Source organism: Poeciliopsis prolifica, unplaced genomic scaffold, assembly GCF_027474105.1.
Source record: "Poeciliopsis prolifica strain line A6 unplaced genomic scaffold, Auburn_PproV2 SCAFFOLD001, whole genome shotgun sequence".
In the NCBI taxonomy this organism is placed as follows: Eukaryota; Metazoa; Chordata; class Actinopteri; order Cyprinodontiformes; family Poeciliidae; genus Poeciliopsis; species Poeciliopsis prolifica.
This window is the reverse complement of record NW_026562376.1, coordinates 6,585,144-6,600,086: the sequence shown is the minus strand read 5'-3', so window position 1 is coordinate 6,600,086 and position 14,943 is coordinate 6,585,144. Positions and strand designations below refer to the sequence as shown.

Below are 14,943 nucleotides of genomic sequence, written 5' to 3'. Positions count from 1 at the left end.
TAATGGTAAAAATATGTATACATGTTGTTGAAGGTCAATAATCAGTTTAAATACATTTGGTGGTTGTGTTGGATCAGGGTAAAGGGATGGGGACTGAGTTGTAATTTTGGTTTTTGTAGTCTGAATCTTCTGGCGTTTGGTTGTTAGAGACCTCAGTTAACTTCTTCTCCTGGAGGTTGTCTGGTTCAGACTATTAGACATTGTATTGTTTTGTTCTTGTTCTAGCTCATCTGCTGTCTCCTGTGTTTTTAGAGATGGATTCATTTTCAGTGACCAGTTGAGGATGAGAGATGACATTCTCCTTTTCCAAGCAGTCTGCCTCATCACCTTGTTTTTCTAGCACAGAACATGTTTTTCATCCACATTTTCAGTGGATGATTCTGAAGTCATGTAAATTCATGTTGCAGGAAATTTTTCTTCTGGGGTCTTCTTGATGTACTTACACTGAATTGGTTGTTTCTCTTCTGGCACTGTCCCATGTTTTAAAGAGTGGATTCTTTTACAGTGACCAGTGACGCATCTTGCATATCAGTTTTCATGATGACATGTATAAAGCTTGAGTTATAGTCCTGCTTTAAACTTCTCCACAACTTTCTTTCTCCATTTGCTGTTTCTTAGATATCCATGATGTTTGTTCACTAATAAATTCTAACAAACTTTTCAAGTCACCATAACTTTACATGAGGGTCAGAGTAAACAGATGCACACAGCATATTAGAAAACTACGTAACCTTTTCTTTCCTCACGTTTATCACAAAAAGTCCCAATAAATAAAGGGAGAAATCAGATGTACTGTTGCAAAATATCTTTGAAGGTCTCTGTATGTTCAGTACAATCGTGTTTGTGTCGTTCCTAGTATTAATCTCATCATCCCTGTGCCAATGACTCAGACAGGTGGACGGGCGGGAAGATGAGGGAGGCAGGGATTCTGGGAAATAATGAGGAAGCTGAACATGACATTACAAAAATAGGAGGGAAAATCCGTAACAATATCAGTTAATTACAGTGGGAGTCTTCACTCAGCGACTTTGCCCATTTGGAGCCTTTAAAAGTCAAACGTGATGTGGTGAAAAAAAAAATCACCTCTTTGATCCTCCAGGTGTGTGATAGCATCAAATGGGTCACTGACCTCATTTCATTACTCTGTTATTAATTTGATCACATTTGACCCAGATTACCTATCCTCTAATGTTGGGAGTAGAGAAACAAACTGCCTTAAAATTAATAAAATATAGCCAGAGAAGTAATATTTGATATTCTGCTCACTGTGTTCATGTTCCCTTTTCGCAACAACAGATATTTTTTTTATAGTAGATTAATTTTAATGGGGGAGAGAATATTTTCTGTGGCTTTAACACATGAAAGCAAAACACTTTCATGTGGTTACAATCATTTTCACAAAAAGTGTTCATTCTCTAAAACAAACAAAACTGTTTTCACAATTTCATTCAAATAATAAAAACTGCTTTTCACATAATCATTTAATTAATTCAAGTATAGTTTTTTCAAAGGAGGAAGACAATTTCTTTGGCCTTTAATACATAGATATAATAGATTAATGTGCAAGCATGCAAAAACAGTCTGAAATATTAGGCAGGAAACAATGATGCAAAGTAATGCATGAATACTGATAGTCAATGGTATGGCGTTAAAAAGACAACACTTGTAATTGAAGCTTTAGTATCTTTTTTGTGTAGACAGAAATCACAAAGGTGTTAAACTAGGGATTGATGCACCAATCAGGTTTTAGGCATGCTGAGACCAGAGGAACCGATCACAGCGCTCCAGCATGTTCTGAATCATCGCCCTGAAAATCAAAAACAAGAAAAAAACATATTTGACTCTTAAAAGATCCTTTTAAGGCACCAACCTGTTACCATAGACACTTCAAATGTGTTTTAGCTTCTAATCACAACACAAAACCTGCATGTCATATCTTAAAATGATAAAATATCTTTAAAAGAGCCTTAAAAGTCACACTTGGGGCACTAATAAAGAATTATCTTAAATTAGTAGGGAAAAATTAATAGATTATATCTACTCTTAGCTTCAACCAAACAAGAAAAAAACCAGGTGGATCAAAGTAGGATATAAACATTTGTTTTCTAGACTATTTCTATATAAATAAAAAATTGTTTCAAAAAAGTGGGGGCTTTGTTGTACATTATTTTATCAACAGTCTGACCCACCTTTGCCTCCTCTCTGCGACTCTCAGCAGGTCACACACCAGCTTGGACTGGGCTGAAAGGACCACCTGCACTCCACATTCATGCAGCAGCTCCAGGGCCCGGTCAGGCCCCAGCGTCCGAGCCAGCAGGAGGGTCACACTCTCCGGGTTGATCCGTCCTTCGCAGTTTGTGGAGCCGTTGGACCAGCTGCTCCCATTCACATCTGTGGCCGGCTGTGCATCTGCCACATGGCAATACTGCTGAGAGAGCTGGATCAGCAGCTTCCACTCGTCCAGGTTCTGAGGTTCAACACCTGGAAACGTGTGGAATGATTAGAGGCTCATGTGTCAAACTCAAGGCTCAAGGGCCAAATCTGGCCCACAGCAGCTTTTTAAGCAGCCCTCTTCCTTCTAGAGGGCCACAAAAAAAGACCTTCAAAAACCAGTTGTGTGCTTAAAACATTATTTTATCAATGAAATCAAAGCAAATTACATAAATGTAAAAAATCAAGATGTACTCATCAAGCGCAGAGGTAGCTATTTATTGGTACGTTACCAGTTTGCTAATAATTCTGCCACAACCAGTTCTTTGAGAATATTCACATTCTTGTTTTGGCCCCAAATAAAAATGAGTTATTGCTACACAAAAACAAACATGTAGTCTCTGCCCTAGAGAAATAAGTTTATTAAAGGTCCTTTTACTTTTCCATTAAATGTATATTAGTTTCACTGATTGCTGTTACATTTGAGATTAGGTGACAACTATGCCTAATTTGACCAATTATTTGAATTAAGGCAGAAAAAAACTAAAGTGGTTAACAATATCTTTTTGTTATCCCTGAACTTAAATAAAAGGCAACAGGAGATTTTCTCTGGATTCTTGAGGTCGTTTCACTTTAGAGCTGGTTTCTAATGCTTAACTTAGATGTTTGTCATGTGACAACAACCCAAAGGCTGATTATTTTTGTAATTATTGTTAACAGTTTACCATCAGGATCCTCCAGGAGGCTGAGGTCATCCAGCTGACAGATGGTGGAAAATGCTTCAGTGCGACGCTGCAGCTCTTTGCAGAGGTAGAGGTAACCGGTCCAATACCTGCACAAGCATGGACATGTTATGTTGAAGTGTACTGCCAAGATCATGAAGACTAGACAGTTTTCCTCTGATGAAAAATAATCAGAAATACCCATGACTGCGGCACATTTCATTCATCTTCTCTTTAGATGAAATGTCTGCAGGAAGACGAATGAGCAAAGACAAAAGACGTCCGTAGCCCCAGGTGAAACAGTGCGAACGCCACCTGCAGCAGCAAACACACTTTTACCCTCTCATTTTCTTTTCTTAAACTGGACCAGGTTGAAAAACAAACAAAAAAAAATGCTAAACACTAACATCTTCTCACATTCCTGTGCTTCTGTCTTTACTCTGAACATGACTGAAACTAAAAATTGCTAACATTAGATGTTCTTCACTCAATCACACAGTTCACAACCAAAGAGTGTTACTGTCTCCCACCAAGGTCAATCAAACTGAACATCATCTAACTTTGGACACCAGTTGATTTCTGTCAGCATCTCTACAAATTCTGTTTCCGGGGAGCTGTAGTGGTGCAGGAGAAAAGCACAACCCATGTGGTCGCCGGTTCGATTCCCGGCCTGGTGACATTTGCCGCATGTCTTCCCCCTCTCTCATTACCCTCTTTCCTGTTGAACTACTTTCAAATAAAGGCCTCTAGAGCCAACAAAACCTTAAAAAAATAAATAAATGATTGGTCCAATGACTGAATACATAAAAGCTGAATACCTGGGCCTTCCATCAGAGGTCAGGGTATCGGCGTGTTGAGGGGCATCGTGAGTCAGGACCAGCTCCAGCCAATCCTGTCTCAGTGATTCAGGTTCAAGGAGTGACTGAAGAAATGACAACCTAACAGAAACAACTTGCTGAATTATAGATTCACTCAGCAAAGTGTCTGTTAACCTACATAAAACACAAACATATAAGACGCACCTATGCTCCTTAGCTCTTGAATGTACAAGATTATCCAGGTACGCCAGGAAGTGGCTTCGCTGAGCCACCGTCTCCACGTCAGCAGGAGTTATAATGGGATAGAACTGGGAAAATGAGCGTACAGCTGCCTCACCATGCTTCTCATATAGCCTGGAATATAAGAGAAAACTTCATCTGTAAAAGTTTTACATTTTATGTACAGTATAAAGAAGCTTCATGTTCTTTATGTATGTTTTGTAGGTGGGATAAACCACCTTTTTCAACAATGTCTAAAACACATTGTCTTGTTTTTTAAAAATCAACATCAGCAAGTCAGTAAATATATCAGGGCATTTGAAAGTTTCAGCAGTAAGTCAAATTTAAGACTTTTTAAGATCCTTTTAATGGAACCTTGAATGAAATTTAAGACCAATAAAACTAGAAATATGGGGATGTTTGGGTGGTCCAACTCCGTTACAATCAAGCAAACAGCAGCTTTGTGCTTCACATACAGCCTTAACCGCTAGAGCTTAAAGTTTGTTGGGGTTTTTTGCACAAAATGCACCCAGCCTCGCCTGGGCAACAGAACATCATCTAATCAACTGCTGATAAAACTGAACTTACTCATAGCAGACACCAAAAAGGCAGCTAGATAGCTAGCAAGTGTATATTAGCAGCTAGCTAGCAGTAGCATCAACCACCTCGAGTCACAGAACATGATGTTTGTGCGCCACTTAGGTATTTGTCTGACAGAAAGGTTTGAGTGACAAAATCCTCCAATATAAAGTATATGATACACTTTATATTATTATATAGTCATGCAAAAATAACATTTAAGATATCTTATTAAAGGCAAATTAATTTAAACAAAAGACATTTTAAGTTGTTCATTTTAAATACCTACATTTTTAACAATGAATGGACACCTTGTATATTAGATGCGTTAATACCTTAAAATCACATATTGGTACCTGTGGAAGTGAGCAAGGAGATGCGGTGCACCCCAAGGCTGCAGCTCTCTGAGGCTTCGTAGAGATTTCAGCAAATCTCCTCTCTGAATAATTTCAACCACCTTGCTGGATTGAGTGAGTGCTGGGTGAAAAAAAAACAATTTTGCATAACATTAGTTGTTTTTTTTAAATAATAAATTAAACTGAAGAGTTTTTTTTTTTTTTGTGGTGCAATCCCTTTTAAAGACAAGTTTCTAACCTAGCATGGCCTCAGAGAACGAGCTCATCATCTCGGGTCGCTGCTGGTGACAAAGAAGGCACATTCTTCTCACTCGCTCCTGGTCCAGAAGGAAGAAGTAGCGACGCAGGAAAGTTGCGCTTTCCGGCACCTCCTGCTGGTTCCTGAAGCAGCTGAGCTCTGTGTAAAGAGTGGCGAGCTCACTGAGATTAGCTTCCAGATCTGATGGTAAAGGTGTAGGAGACGCCACTCGGATGGGCTCCGGATGATTCTCCAGAGAAGCGACATTTTCAGTCGTGTCGACCATCGGCTGTTTCTCACAAAGGACTTCTTTTTCTCCAGGTTCTGCCTCCTCTGTAACACTTTCTGATGATTCTCTTTCTTGCTCTGTGCATGGGCTCAGATATTCCCTGTCCCATTTCTCTTCTCCTGATCCATCCAGGCTGGAATTGGTTACAGACGAAGTCACGAGAACAGCAGGGCCCAGAATTCTCTCCAACACAGGGAGCCACTCCATCAGAGCTTCTCTAAGGCAGACTGGATCCAGGAGCACCAAAGGATCTTGTATCTGTGAGCTGATGGTTGGAAAACATAATAATTAGTCAAAGAACAGGTGCCATTAGTAATAATAACATAAAACTCCCAATAATATGGTAAATGTGGTGTAGTACTTACACAGCTTGCTCTGTTGCTGAACGAAGTTCATCCATATCAGCCTCTGCATTTGATATTTCGTTATAAACTCTGAAAAAAAATATCAGGAATTTAAAAATGATAAATACAAAATATATACTGTAAACATTAGAGGAAAGAAATACAAGCTAAAGAAACAATATGTACATATGTTGTCATGTTTTTTTTTTTTTTTGGAATATGGGCAAGTTGACATAGTGCAAATAAGCTCATTTATTTTCAAAGCAGACTAGACGACTATTCTGACTTGGCCTCATCAGCTGTGTTTGTTTATTACATAAAATCCCAATGAGACACAATGAAGCTTGCCTAATACAACAAGATCTCTTACTCATTCTCCATTTTGTCCGAGTAGGATGTTACGCTGGCTATCGTGTCAGGCTGTGCGCTCTCTTTAAATTCAGGCCGATGTCGGAGTTCAGAGTTCATCTGGAGGGTGTTGATCTTTTCCGTTGTCTTCTTGACAAAACTAGAAACACTAATGAAAAGAAATAAGGAGAAAAAATAAATCACGTTATTCACCAGTTAAACAAGAAGCAGAACTATCATCCAACTGTTTCGTATGAAGAATGAAAGTGGGATGCTCAGAACGAAATTTGACAAATGTGTCAATAAATAGGCAAAAAACAACTGATTTTTGTTTTCACTGGAATGAGGAAGTAGACCGCCCAAAGCACAGCTGCAATATAGTTTCATTTCTTGATATGCTAAAAATTATTTATGACAGTATCATAAACCAGAAAATGTATAACTCAAGCGTTCTTTTGGTTTTCATTCACCTGTCTTTAACGGCCTGCAAAGCTATGCGGGAGGGTTTGGTGCAGAATGAAAGTGGGAGGTGGAATTGCAGGCCTTGGTCAGGTCGATCGGCCTCCAGCCGCTCACTGCTCTGTGGATCTGAGTAAAGATGGGGGCAGGAGTGGGAGGAAAAACACAGATGGATGGAGTGCTGGAGGGGAATGATGAGAGGCAGTGGACAACGATGCAAGCGGAGGAAGATTGTAGACAGATTGCAATCAAATACCGCAGAAAACAAACAAAAAACAGAACAAAAATGGCAACAAATGTGAGATGCAATGGAACAGATGAGACATTTTACGTCAACAACTCAGCAGAAATGAGGCCCTTTTGTGATTATTCAGCTTTGTTTACAACACACTCAGGAGGTGCAACAGTAAAGGAAAAAAGATTTGCAAAAAGTAAGAGCCAAGTTATTATCAGCCACTTTACAGTCATTCATTCAAATTCCAATTTCTGATTTAGCAAAAAGGTTTTGGTGTTATTTTGTGTGACAGTGTTAAAACTGAAAATAACTTCACTCTTTTTTAACACTGTAATTAGAGGCAGAACAGAAGTTTCCTCCTGCTCCAGGCATTCATCCAAATCACAATTATATATACAGAGGCGACATAAAAAGAGAAAAGTAACGAGTAAATAAAGAAATGAGACAAAGTATAACAGGATACCATTTTTAGTATTTATACATGACCTTAACTCTTTTATTTTTTAGAGAAAATTCTCTTTAAGACACATTGAAAGCTTCCTGATATCACTAGTAGTATTAATTTTGTCTATGTTTAGGTGAAGAGATTTTTCTGTGATTTCAGTCAGTGCAGAAGAATGTCCTAATTAAGACAAAATTAAGTTAAAAAATATGCAACAAGAACCAGATTCTATGTCAAAATGTTAAATTTGAACCATCTAAAGCAGATGAGAATGGCGATAGCTAACAAACACTGATTACTACCAGATGTAACAGCTGAAATTCTTACCATTATCCACCTGGTCTTCCTCCTGGACAAAGCTGAACTCTTTCAGTCGCTCCTCCTCTGAAACGGACTGATTCATGAGGGAGCTGGTCTCCTCATCTGACTGGCTTCCTCTGCGGCTGATCACACGGTAGATCCCACAGTCCAGGACATTAAAACTCTCCTAGGTTATGACAGATTAGACAATTGGTTTCTAGTTGCAAAAATGTGATGCAATCAAACTTTCAAGTATAATTTTGGTATTTGATGCAAAATGGTTTAGAACAAAAGACTTTTTCACTTGCTAGCTAACGAGTACCCACTGCAAATAAGCCAAGAAAAATCATAAAATTAAAAAGAAGTGTGTTGCTGTCATAAACAGGACTCTTGAACCAGATTTGTTCTTACATGTGAAGAGATGCTGCTTCTGCGGCTGCTGGATGCAGAATCCAGTGGTTCCAGCTTCAGGATCACTTCCTCTAGCTGGTTAATCAGTTCCGTCTGCGCGGTGGAACTGAGCTGAGACTTCAGGTATTCCAGGCGATCAATGGGAATGGACTTCCTGGCCTGAATTGAATAAGACAGATTCTTTAAATTACACCTCGAATGGCACCTGGTTAATTAAACTTATTTGGACATTGTAGCTTTCCCACAGATGCACCTGGATTACATTTTGTTGTGATTTAGAAGTGAAAAACTTTATTCAATTGAATAGAATTGTCTATTGTTTCTTTTTGGCTTAATAGTTAGATAGACTTTGTATTTGGCCGCACAGAACAGCAAGAATATAAATATTTAAAAGCAGGAAAGCCTGGACAGTAATCTATTCTTACACTTCACACAGAGATGAAATCGTTCATTGTACGTCTTACCCGGCTTGTCGTGATCATGTGCTGGAACATGCAGCAGACGATAGCAGCAAGAGTCCAGGACTCTCTACGCAGCAGACGTTCCACACAGCGCTCCGCAGACAGCAAAGACAGGTGGGATAGATGGCCACTGCCGTGGAGGCAGAACAGCTCGTTGCGGTGGACTGCAATGTCAGCCAAGTCTACAAGAAAAGTTAAATTCAAACATATTCAAAGTGTGCATGACGTTCTTGCAAAAGGACTTAAGGGATTATTCTGAATTTTGTTTTCTAATGATTATGATATCAAATGGAACTGTATTACTGGATAATAAGGATGTCAAAATGACATTTAATTCCATCACTGAATAAAAAGTTTGAAGTGAAAGAATAATTTCACAGCTGAGTTACTCCTAACAGGTACTACAGCGATTTAGGAGGGAACACAAACCTTTAACTTCAGTCCACAGCAGGACCTGTCCATTCTGAGGTGTGAAGATATAAATGGCCGAATCGGTCCAAGTAAGCAGATTTTGATCTCTGTAAAGACACATGAAGCCCCAGTGACAGGTTTCCAGGAAGTAACACAACTCAGATAAAAACCAACACTCTAAAAAGCTTTTGGATCTTACCCAAAATAAAGCAGTTTAGGGAAGCCGAGAGACTGCGGACTACTCTGTGCTGGATTATAATTTGGCTCATTTCTGCAGAAAGAGGTAGATAATGCACATTGTAAGTCCTTCCTTAATTGTAGCACATTAAATTAAAAATAAAATGTACCTGTAAGTGATTAAAGGGAGTGGTGGGCAGGCGAGCAGCTTTTTGAATTGATGAGTACTCAGAACCTCGCCGTTAAAATTAGCCTCCCATATTCGGGACCCCGGCCGGGCACAGTACAGCAGCGGGGGCTGTCCCACTGATAATCCCCTACTCTGGGGCAAGAAGCAGGCTCCGTATTCCCCGTCACGCTCTTTATTTCCAACACGCCAGAATTTCTCCCTACAGGCAGAAAACCAAGCAAAAAAACCCACAAAAAACCTCTGAAGTTACTAATTTATGCCAGACAAAAAGACAAAAATAATCAAATACTACAAATACTACTTTAAGTCTTAGATTAGTCTTTCTCTGATTTTTCCTGAGGATAAATCCGAGAAAGACTTTATATTTGAAACTTTACAACTAGAAAAAAATGATTACCAAAGTTTCCAATTAATTTAAAAAAGGCAAATGTCAAAACAACAAATGGAAAATTCTTTGTAAAACCAAGCGCTACAATGCTCTTAAACAGAAAAAAAAAATTGTCTGATTTTCAGACACTGAATCAATATCTTTGTAAAATTACAGTTTTTGCATTCAGGAAAGATTCCCAAGACAGAGAAAAGCTCAAAGATACTCACTTCTCTGTGTCACAGAGGTAGCAGCGACTGAGAGAAGACACTAGGAGGCGCCCATCTTGATATCCAAGCTGAACCACTCTGGAGTCAACAGTAGTAACAGTTTGGACTGGAAAGATAACAAATGTTGACCCCTTGAGGAAAGGAAGAATATGAAATAATTAGATTAGCCATACAATTGACAAGTCTACAATAAATCAAATGGAAATGTCAATAAACACAGAAAGTTGGAGCAACACTAATTCAGTTTGGTAGGCTCAAGAAAATCATCACAGTCAAACAGGTATAGAAAGATAATAAATGCATCTACCAAGTTAAAGAAGGTTTATAGTTGTATGAATAAGAGCATTTTATTTGGTTTCTTTTGTAGAAGAAAAAGATAATTCTTGTCAGTACCTTGCCCAGTTTAGATGACCCTGCCCGCAGGCACGACACCTTGCCTGCAGAGTCCCCAACAAAAACCCTAAGTGTGCTTGTATCCCAGCAGAGGGCGGTGATGTTCTGTCCTCTGTGCTCCGACGACACGCTGACGCGCTCTGGACGACCTCGCCGCTCCAGCTGCAGCTCCCACACCACCACCAGACCCTGACTGGACAACAGCCATCAGAATACAGAGAACAGGCAATGTAAGAATAAAAAAATTATTTCCATTTTCACTCATGAAAATGGACTGACCTTGTTGCAACGGCAATAAAATCTTCATCATGAGGACAACATGCCACTTGTATGATCGATCCCTCCTGAGATAGAGGAAGGTTATACCAGGTTAAATTAGATACAATGTTCCTATGTCCCATGGCTTAATGTTAGGCTTGATCTTTAACTATGAATTTGAATATGTTTTATTTGTACAAACACAAAGGAGTGTATAATTGCAAACTGGAAGGAGGATGATGCATGGTTTTCATAATTTTTTTTAGCGTAATATAAATACGACGACATCGATAGCATTTTATCTCTGGTTATGATTTGAGCTATTGTCCGATGTAAAGCTGTAACTTCTCCCCAGTTGCAATTTTTTTACAGATGCCAACAGGTTTTCCTTCAAAATTTCCCCATATTTCTCTTCATCCATCTGCTCATCAACCATAATCAGCTTTTCTATCGCCACTGTACATAAAGTATCCCCATAACATGATGCTGTTTCTTGTTGACATTTGCTATTTTGGCAATGAAACAACTTCTTGCTTATAGTTAATAACTTTATCACCTCTTAACCTCAAAAAACATAATTATGGTGCCTTAAACAACTAGTGTCGTCAAATATACTTTTGGATTGAATTTTTAGTGAGACTGAGTAAAACAAAAGAAAACTGATTGCATTTTTCTCTCTACATCAGAATTGTTCCCTACTATATGTTGGTCCATCACATAAAATACAGTTTGTGGTAGTAATGTTAGAAAATATGAAAAAAGACTAATCTTTTTTTCATATTTTGCCGATAGCCATAATCTGTGTACAAACAGAACATCAGTTCAGAGTTAACTTAATATGGAGTTGAAATGGCAAAGAACTCAAACATCTACCTTGTGAGTCAGAATGAGTCTTTGTTTCCAGCCCTCCTTCTGGATGAGGTGCAACCCTCCTGCTGACGTTCCCAATGCGAGCCACTTCCTGGACACCGCCAGACAGGTACACTGAAATACAACACAGTCACATTAAAACGAGTCAACCGAGACGTTCAGTGTCCAAAACAACCAAACATTCTCACAGTACAGATGCACAATATAATCGCAATATATTCTTTCATAACCTGCACTGGAACAATGTAAGCTTTTTGTCCAGTAAGTGTCTCTATTAACATATTTGGCGAAAAATAAGTGTTTACTGCAGCATTGGATTTTTTTGCTCCAGACATAAGCAAGTGGTCAAGTTATTAAGAAACTCAAACAACTTATCCCAATTATAGCCGCAACTAAAACCAGAAGAAAATGCTTTCAATAGAACCTTGGTGTTGAGCTGGAAATTTTGACATTTTTCTATTTCAGTAGTTGAATAGACTTTTTAATAATTTAGGTGTCGTAACATATATTGCTATGACAACAGTCACCAACATATTGCATGTTTTTTCTATTATGAATGTTTTTCATTCATAATAGGAATAAATCACTGATGCCTGGACATTTATTCAACTGCAGAGGTAGATTTGGAAAAAGAAATCAGTCATATTGAGTAAATTAGAATATGCAGTCTGATGCTGCTTGTCAGATTAAAAACAGCTTTTGAGAATTACCATTAAGCAGATATTAAACATAATTTTTTATTAAGCTCACATTTTTCTGTCTTTAAAAGGCTTTTTATCTGTTTCATGTAAATATTTTAATCTTCTAAGAAAATTAATTTTTTAAACTAGCTGTAAGCAGAAAATCATTATAATTAACCATTTGAAAACATCAGTGTGTATGCAATTAATCTGTGTTTCAGTAACCATAATCTAAATTGAGTTGCTGACATAAATGAGCCTTTCAATAATACATCAATTTATTGAGCATCACTGTATTACTGAAAAATATTGTAGAATGGCAAATCATTACTATAAAGTCTTCAACTGGATTTATTACATGTGATTGATGGCTGATTCTACCTTGAGCCTGCCTGAGTCAAAACGTAGAGCAGAGAGAAGCGGATCGAGGCAGTCAAACTCTGCCAGGAGGTGACTGTGGTTCTCAGGAACAACCGGTATCACAGGCATCCTTGCTGCAGATCCAACAACAATAGAGTCAATGTCTGAGAGAGAAGAGAGTGACAACATCAACAATAACATGGTATGTCAGAGTGTGTCTTTGCTGCCATGGAGACATGTGACGTTGTCACATGACTTTCACCAGAGGTCCTGCCCTGGTAAATTGACCAGCCGTGACTGTGGTTTACTCTGCAGCCTGAGGAGAAGCAGCTTGTGTAAAACAGTGAGCTGGTTTAGAAACCACGACCTAGTAGAGACTTTCTTTGCAATCCAGGAACGTTTTTACTCATCGAAGCCACAAAGGAGAACCTGAAATCAACAAAAACCTAACACCATTGTGACAGCAAACAAGCTACACCCCGATACAGTGTGTCCTAGATTGAGTCCTTTTGATTTTGCATGAATTCATGAGGAAGCAGAAGTGAAACTAAAACTGTGACCGACTACATGTATTCTAACCTGTACTGTAGGGACACAGTTGATAATGAGCAATTGAGAAATGCTTCAAAAACAAACATTACACTGATCAGCTGTGTCTTAAACTCACAGTGGTTGAAAAAGCAATTGAGGAGATACTAAAGAAGTCCCCGCCGACCACTCTCTTGGTGTTTGCTAGCACTATACAGTAAAGATTGCATTTTGTTTTAAGGAGGTTCACAAAATTCCTCAAACATACTTATAATTCTTGAAATTGTAAGTTTGTTACAATTCTGTCTTCATCATTACTATAAAGTAATGATTCTGGTTTCTTTTGAAGCCAGAATGGAAAGTATTGCATGAAAAGTTGAAAAATGTTTTTTTTACATCTTGTTTTCCATGTCACTGCTCTCTGTGTTTGTAGATTAGGTGTCCTGAATGTTCCTTTAAGATAAAACAAATGTGCATTTAATCACATTGCAAGTCAACATCAATCTCACACTTTCAAGGGTTTTGTATAATTTCACCTTGGTGTTTTAGCTGACTTAATCAACTAAGTATGAACATCAGATTCTGTCTATAAGAAAGTATTTTGCAACCTTAAAAACAGGACAAACAAAAGTTTTGTTTGGTCTAAATCGCAGCAAATACAAAAGGTCTGCCTATAGAATTAAGAATGACTGCTTTTTAAATGAAGTCTTCGTTTCGTCCACTGTCTTCAGTGGAAAGGCAGCTGAACTTTGCTGTGAGCTGAGAACGGAGCCATTGATTCAAGGCAGTTTGGATCACGAGACCCATTCGACACCTCTGCTGCTAGCACTGCTACCAAAAAAAAATAACAAAAAAAACACGGCTTTTGATTTTTCAAACATTTTCTACTTAATGTCATTTTATTTCCACGAAGAAAGCGTGAACATCTGCTCAGTGTCAGCTCCCCGCAGTCTCATTTTAAACCGTGATACCAACGGGTTAGCAAGCATGCTACTAGCACAAACACAGCCGTTGGAATCAACCGTCAGATGTTTTTACACCCGAACTCACCGGATGGATGGACGGGGCGACTCTGTGTGGCGTTAGCGCTTCTCGTTACATCCCCGGAGATGGTTAGTGGTCAGCCCCACTGACTTCTGACCGGGGGTCAGCCAGGACGCCCGTGACAGCTCCGTCCACAGAAATCAGCTGATGTGTTGACACTTCCTGAAAGCTTCTCCACTGAGTCATACACACTAATGCACTCAAGTGTGAATTGTCTTAACTGCAGCTTCCTACAGGCGCGCAGAAACCAACAGTCTACACTCAGAACCAAAATGTAACGTCCTAAGAGAGGGTCTTTTTTCTCTCTCTCGTTATTTTATGCAGAAAATTAAATCTAATTCCCAAAACTAGGCCTATTTCACACAATAAAATTATTCCTGACATAAAATGTGAAAAAGTTTGTTTCAGATATCCATCAACAGATAAAACAACAGAGTACAAAAGGTTTTTATTTATATTTCATTAAAATGGCATGTCATTTTTTTTCTGTCATCATTTTCAATAACCAATTGAAAAAATATGTCCAGCAATCAAACCTTACCATGTGTAACATATTTCCATTATTGTTTTCATAATTTATCTTTGGAGCTAGGAGATTCACATCTTTGAGATTGGAAAGTTTATTTGCCATCACCTTAATCTTCAGCACGATCCACCACACATTTGCTATTTAAGTCAATTTGGGGAAACACATGTTGCTAAGAGACAATAGGTTGGGTGTCATAAACATTGATATCCAAATAGCTTTCATAAAGCTTACTGATAGTGGCAGTAAAAAATATAA

General features: G+C 38.5%; 1 protein-coding gene across 1 annotated transcript; it reads right to left on the bottom strand.

The window, feature by feature from the left end:
• Nucleotides 1–1,320: 1,320 nt before the first annotated feature.
• hps5 (HPS5 biogenesis of lysosomal organelles complex 2 subunit 2) lies at nucleotides 1,321–14,389 on the bottom strand. The gene is made up of 23 exons (XM_055044019.1): nucleotides 14,166–14,389; nucleotides 12,609–12,721; nucleotides 11,551–11,661; nucleotides 10,699–10,763; nucleotides 10,420–10,612; nucleotides 10,027–10,157; nucleotides 9,410–9,628; nucleotides 9,262–9,333; nucleotides 9,081–9,169; nucleotides 8,655–8,833; nucleotides 8,191–8,349; nucleotides 7,807–7,966; nucleotides 6,814–6,931; nucleotides 6,366–6,512; nucleotides 6,017–6,085; nucleotides 5,363–5,916; nucleotides 5,125–5,245; nucleotides 4,175–4,324; nucleotides 3,971–4,090; nucleotides 3,354–3,467; nucleotides 3,156–3,262; nucleotides 2,190–2,481; nucleotides 1,321–1,807 (listed from the first exon to the last, which is right to left on the bottom strand). Exons 2-23 carry the CDS (start codon nucleotides 12,714–12,716, stop codon nucleotides 1,747–1,749), a joined length of 3,339 nt encoding a protein of 1,112 aa, XP_054899994.1. The 5' UTR covers nucleotides 12,717–12,721; nucleotides 14,166–14,389; the 3' UTR covers nucleotides 1,321–1,746.
• Between the last annotated feature and the right edge of the window lie 554 nt (nucleotides 14,390–14,943).

Coding starts and splice junctions, on each gene's coding strand:
- hps5 (XM_055044019.1), bottom strand. CDS start 12,716: ATGCCTGTGATACCGGTTGTTCCTGAGAACCACAGTCACCTCCTGGCA. Junction 9,629..10,026: donor TACCTCTGTGACACAGAGAA/GTGAGTATCTTT, acceptor TTCTGCCTGTAG/GGAGAAATTCTGGCGTGTTG. Junction 1,808..2,189: donor GTCGCAGAGAGGAGGCAAAG/GTGGGTCAGACT, acceptor TTTGATTTTCAG/GGCGATGATTCAGAACATGC.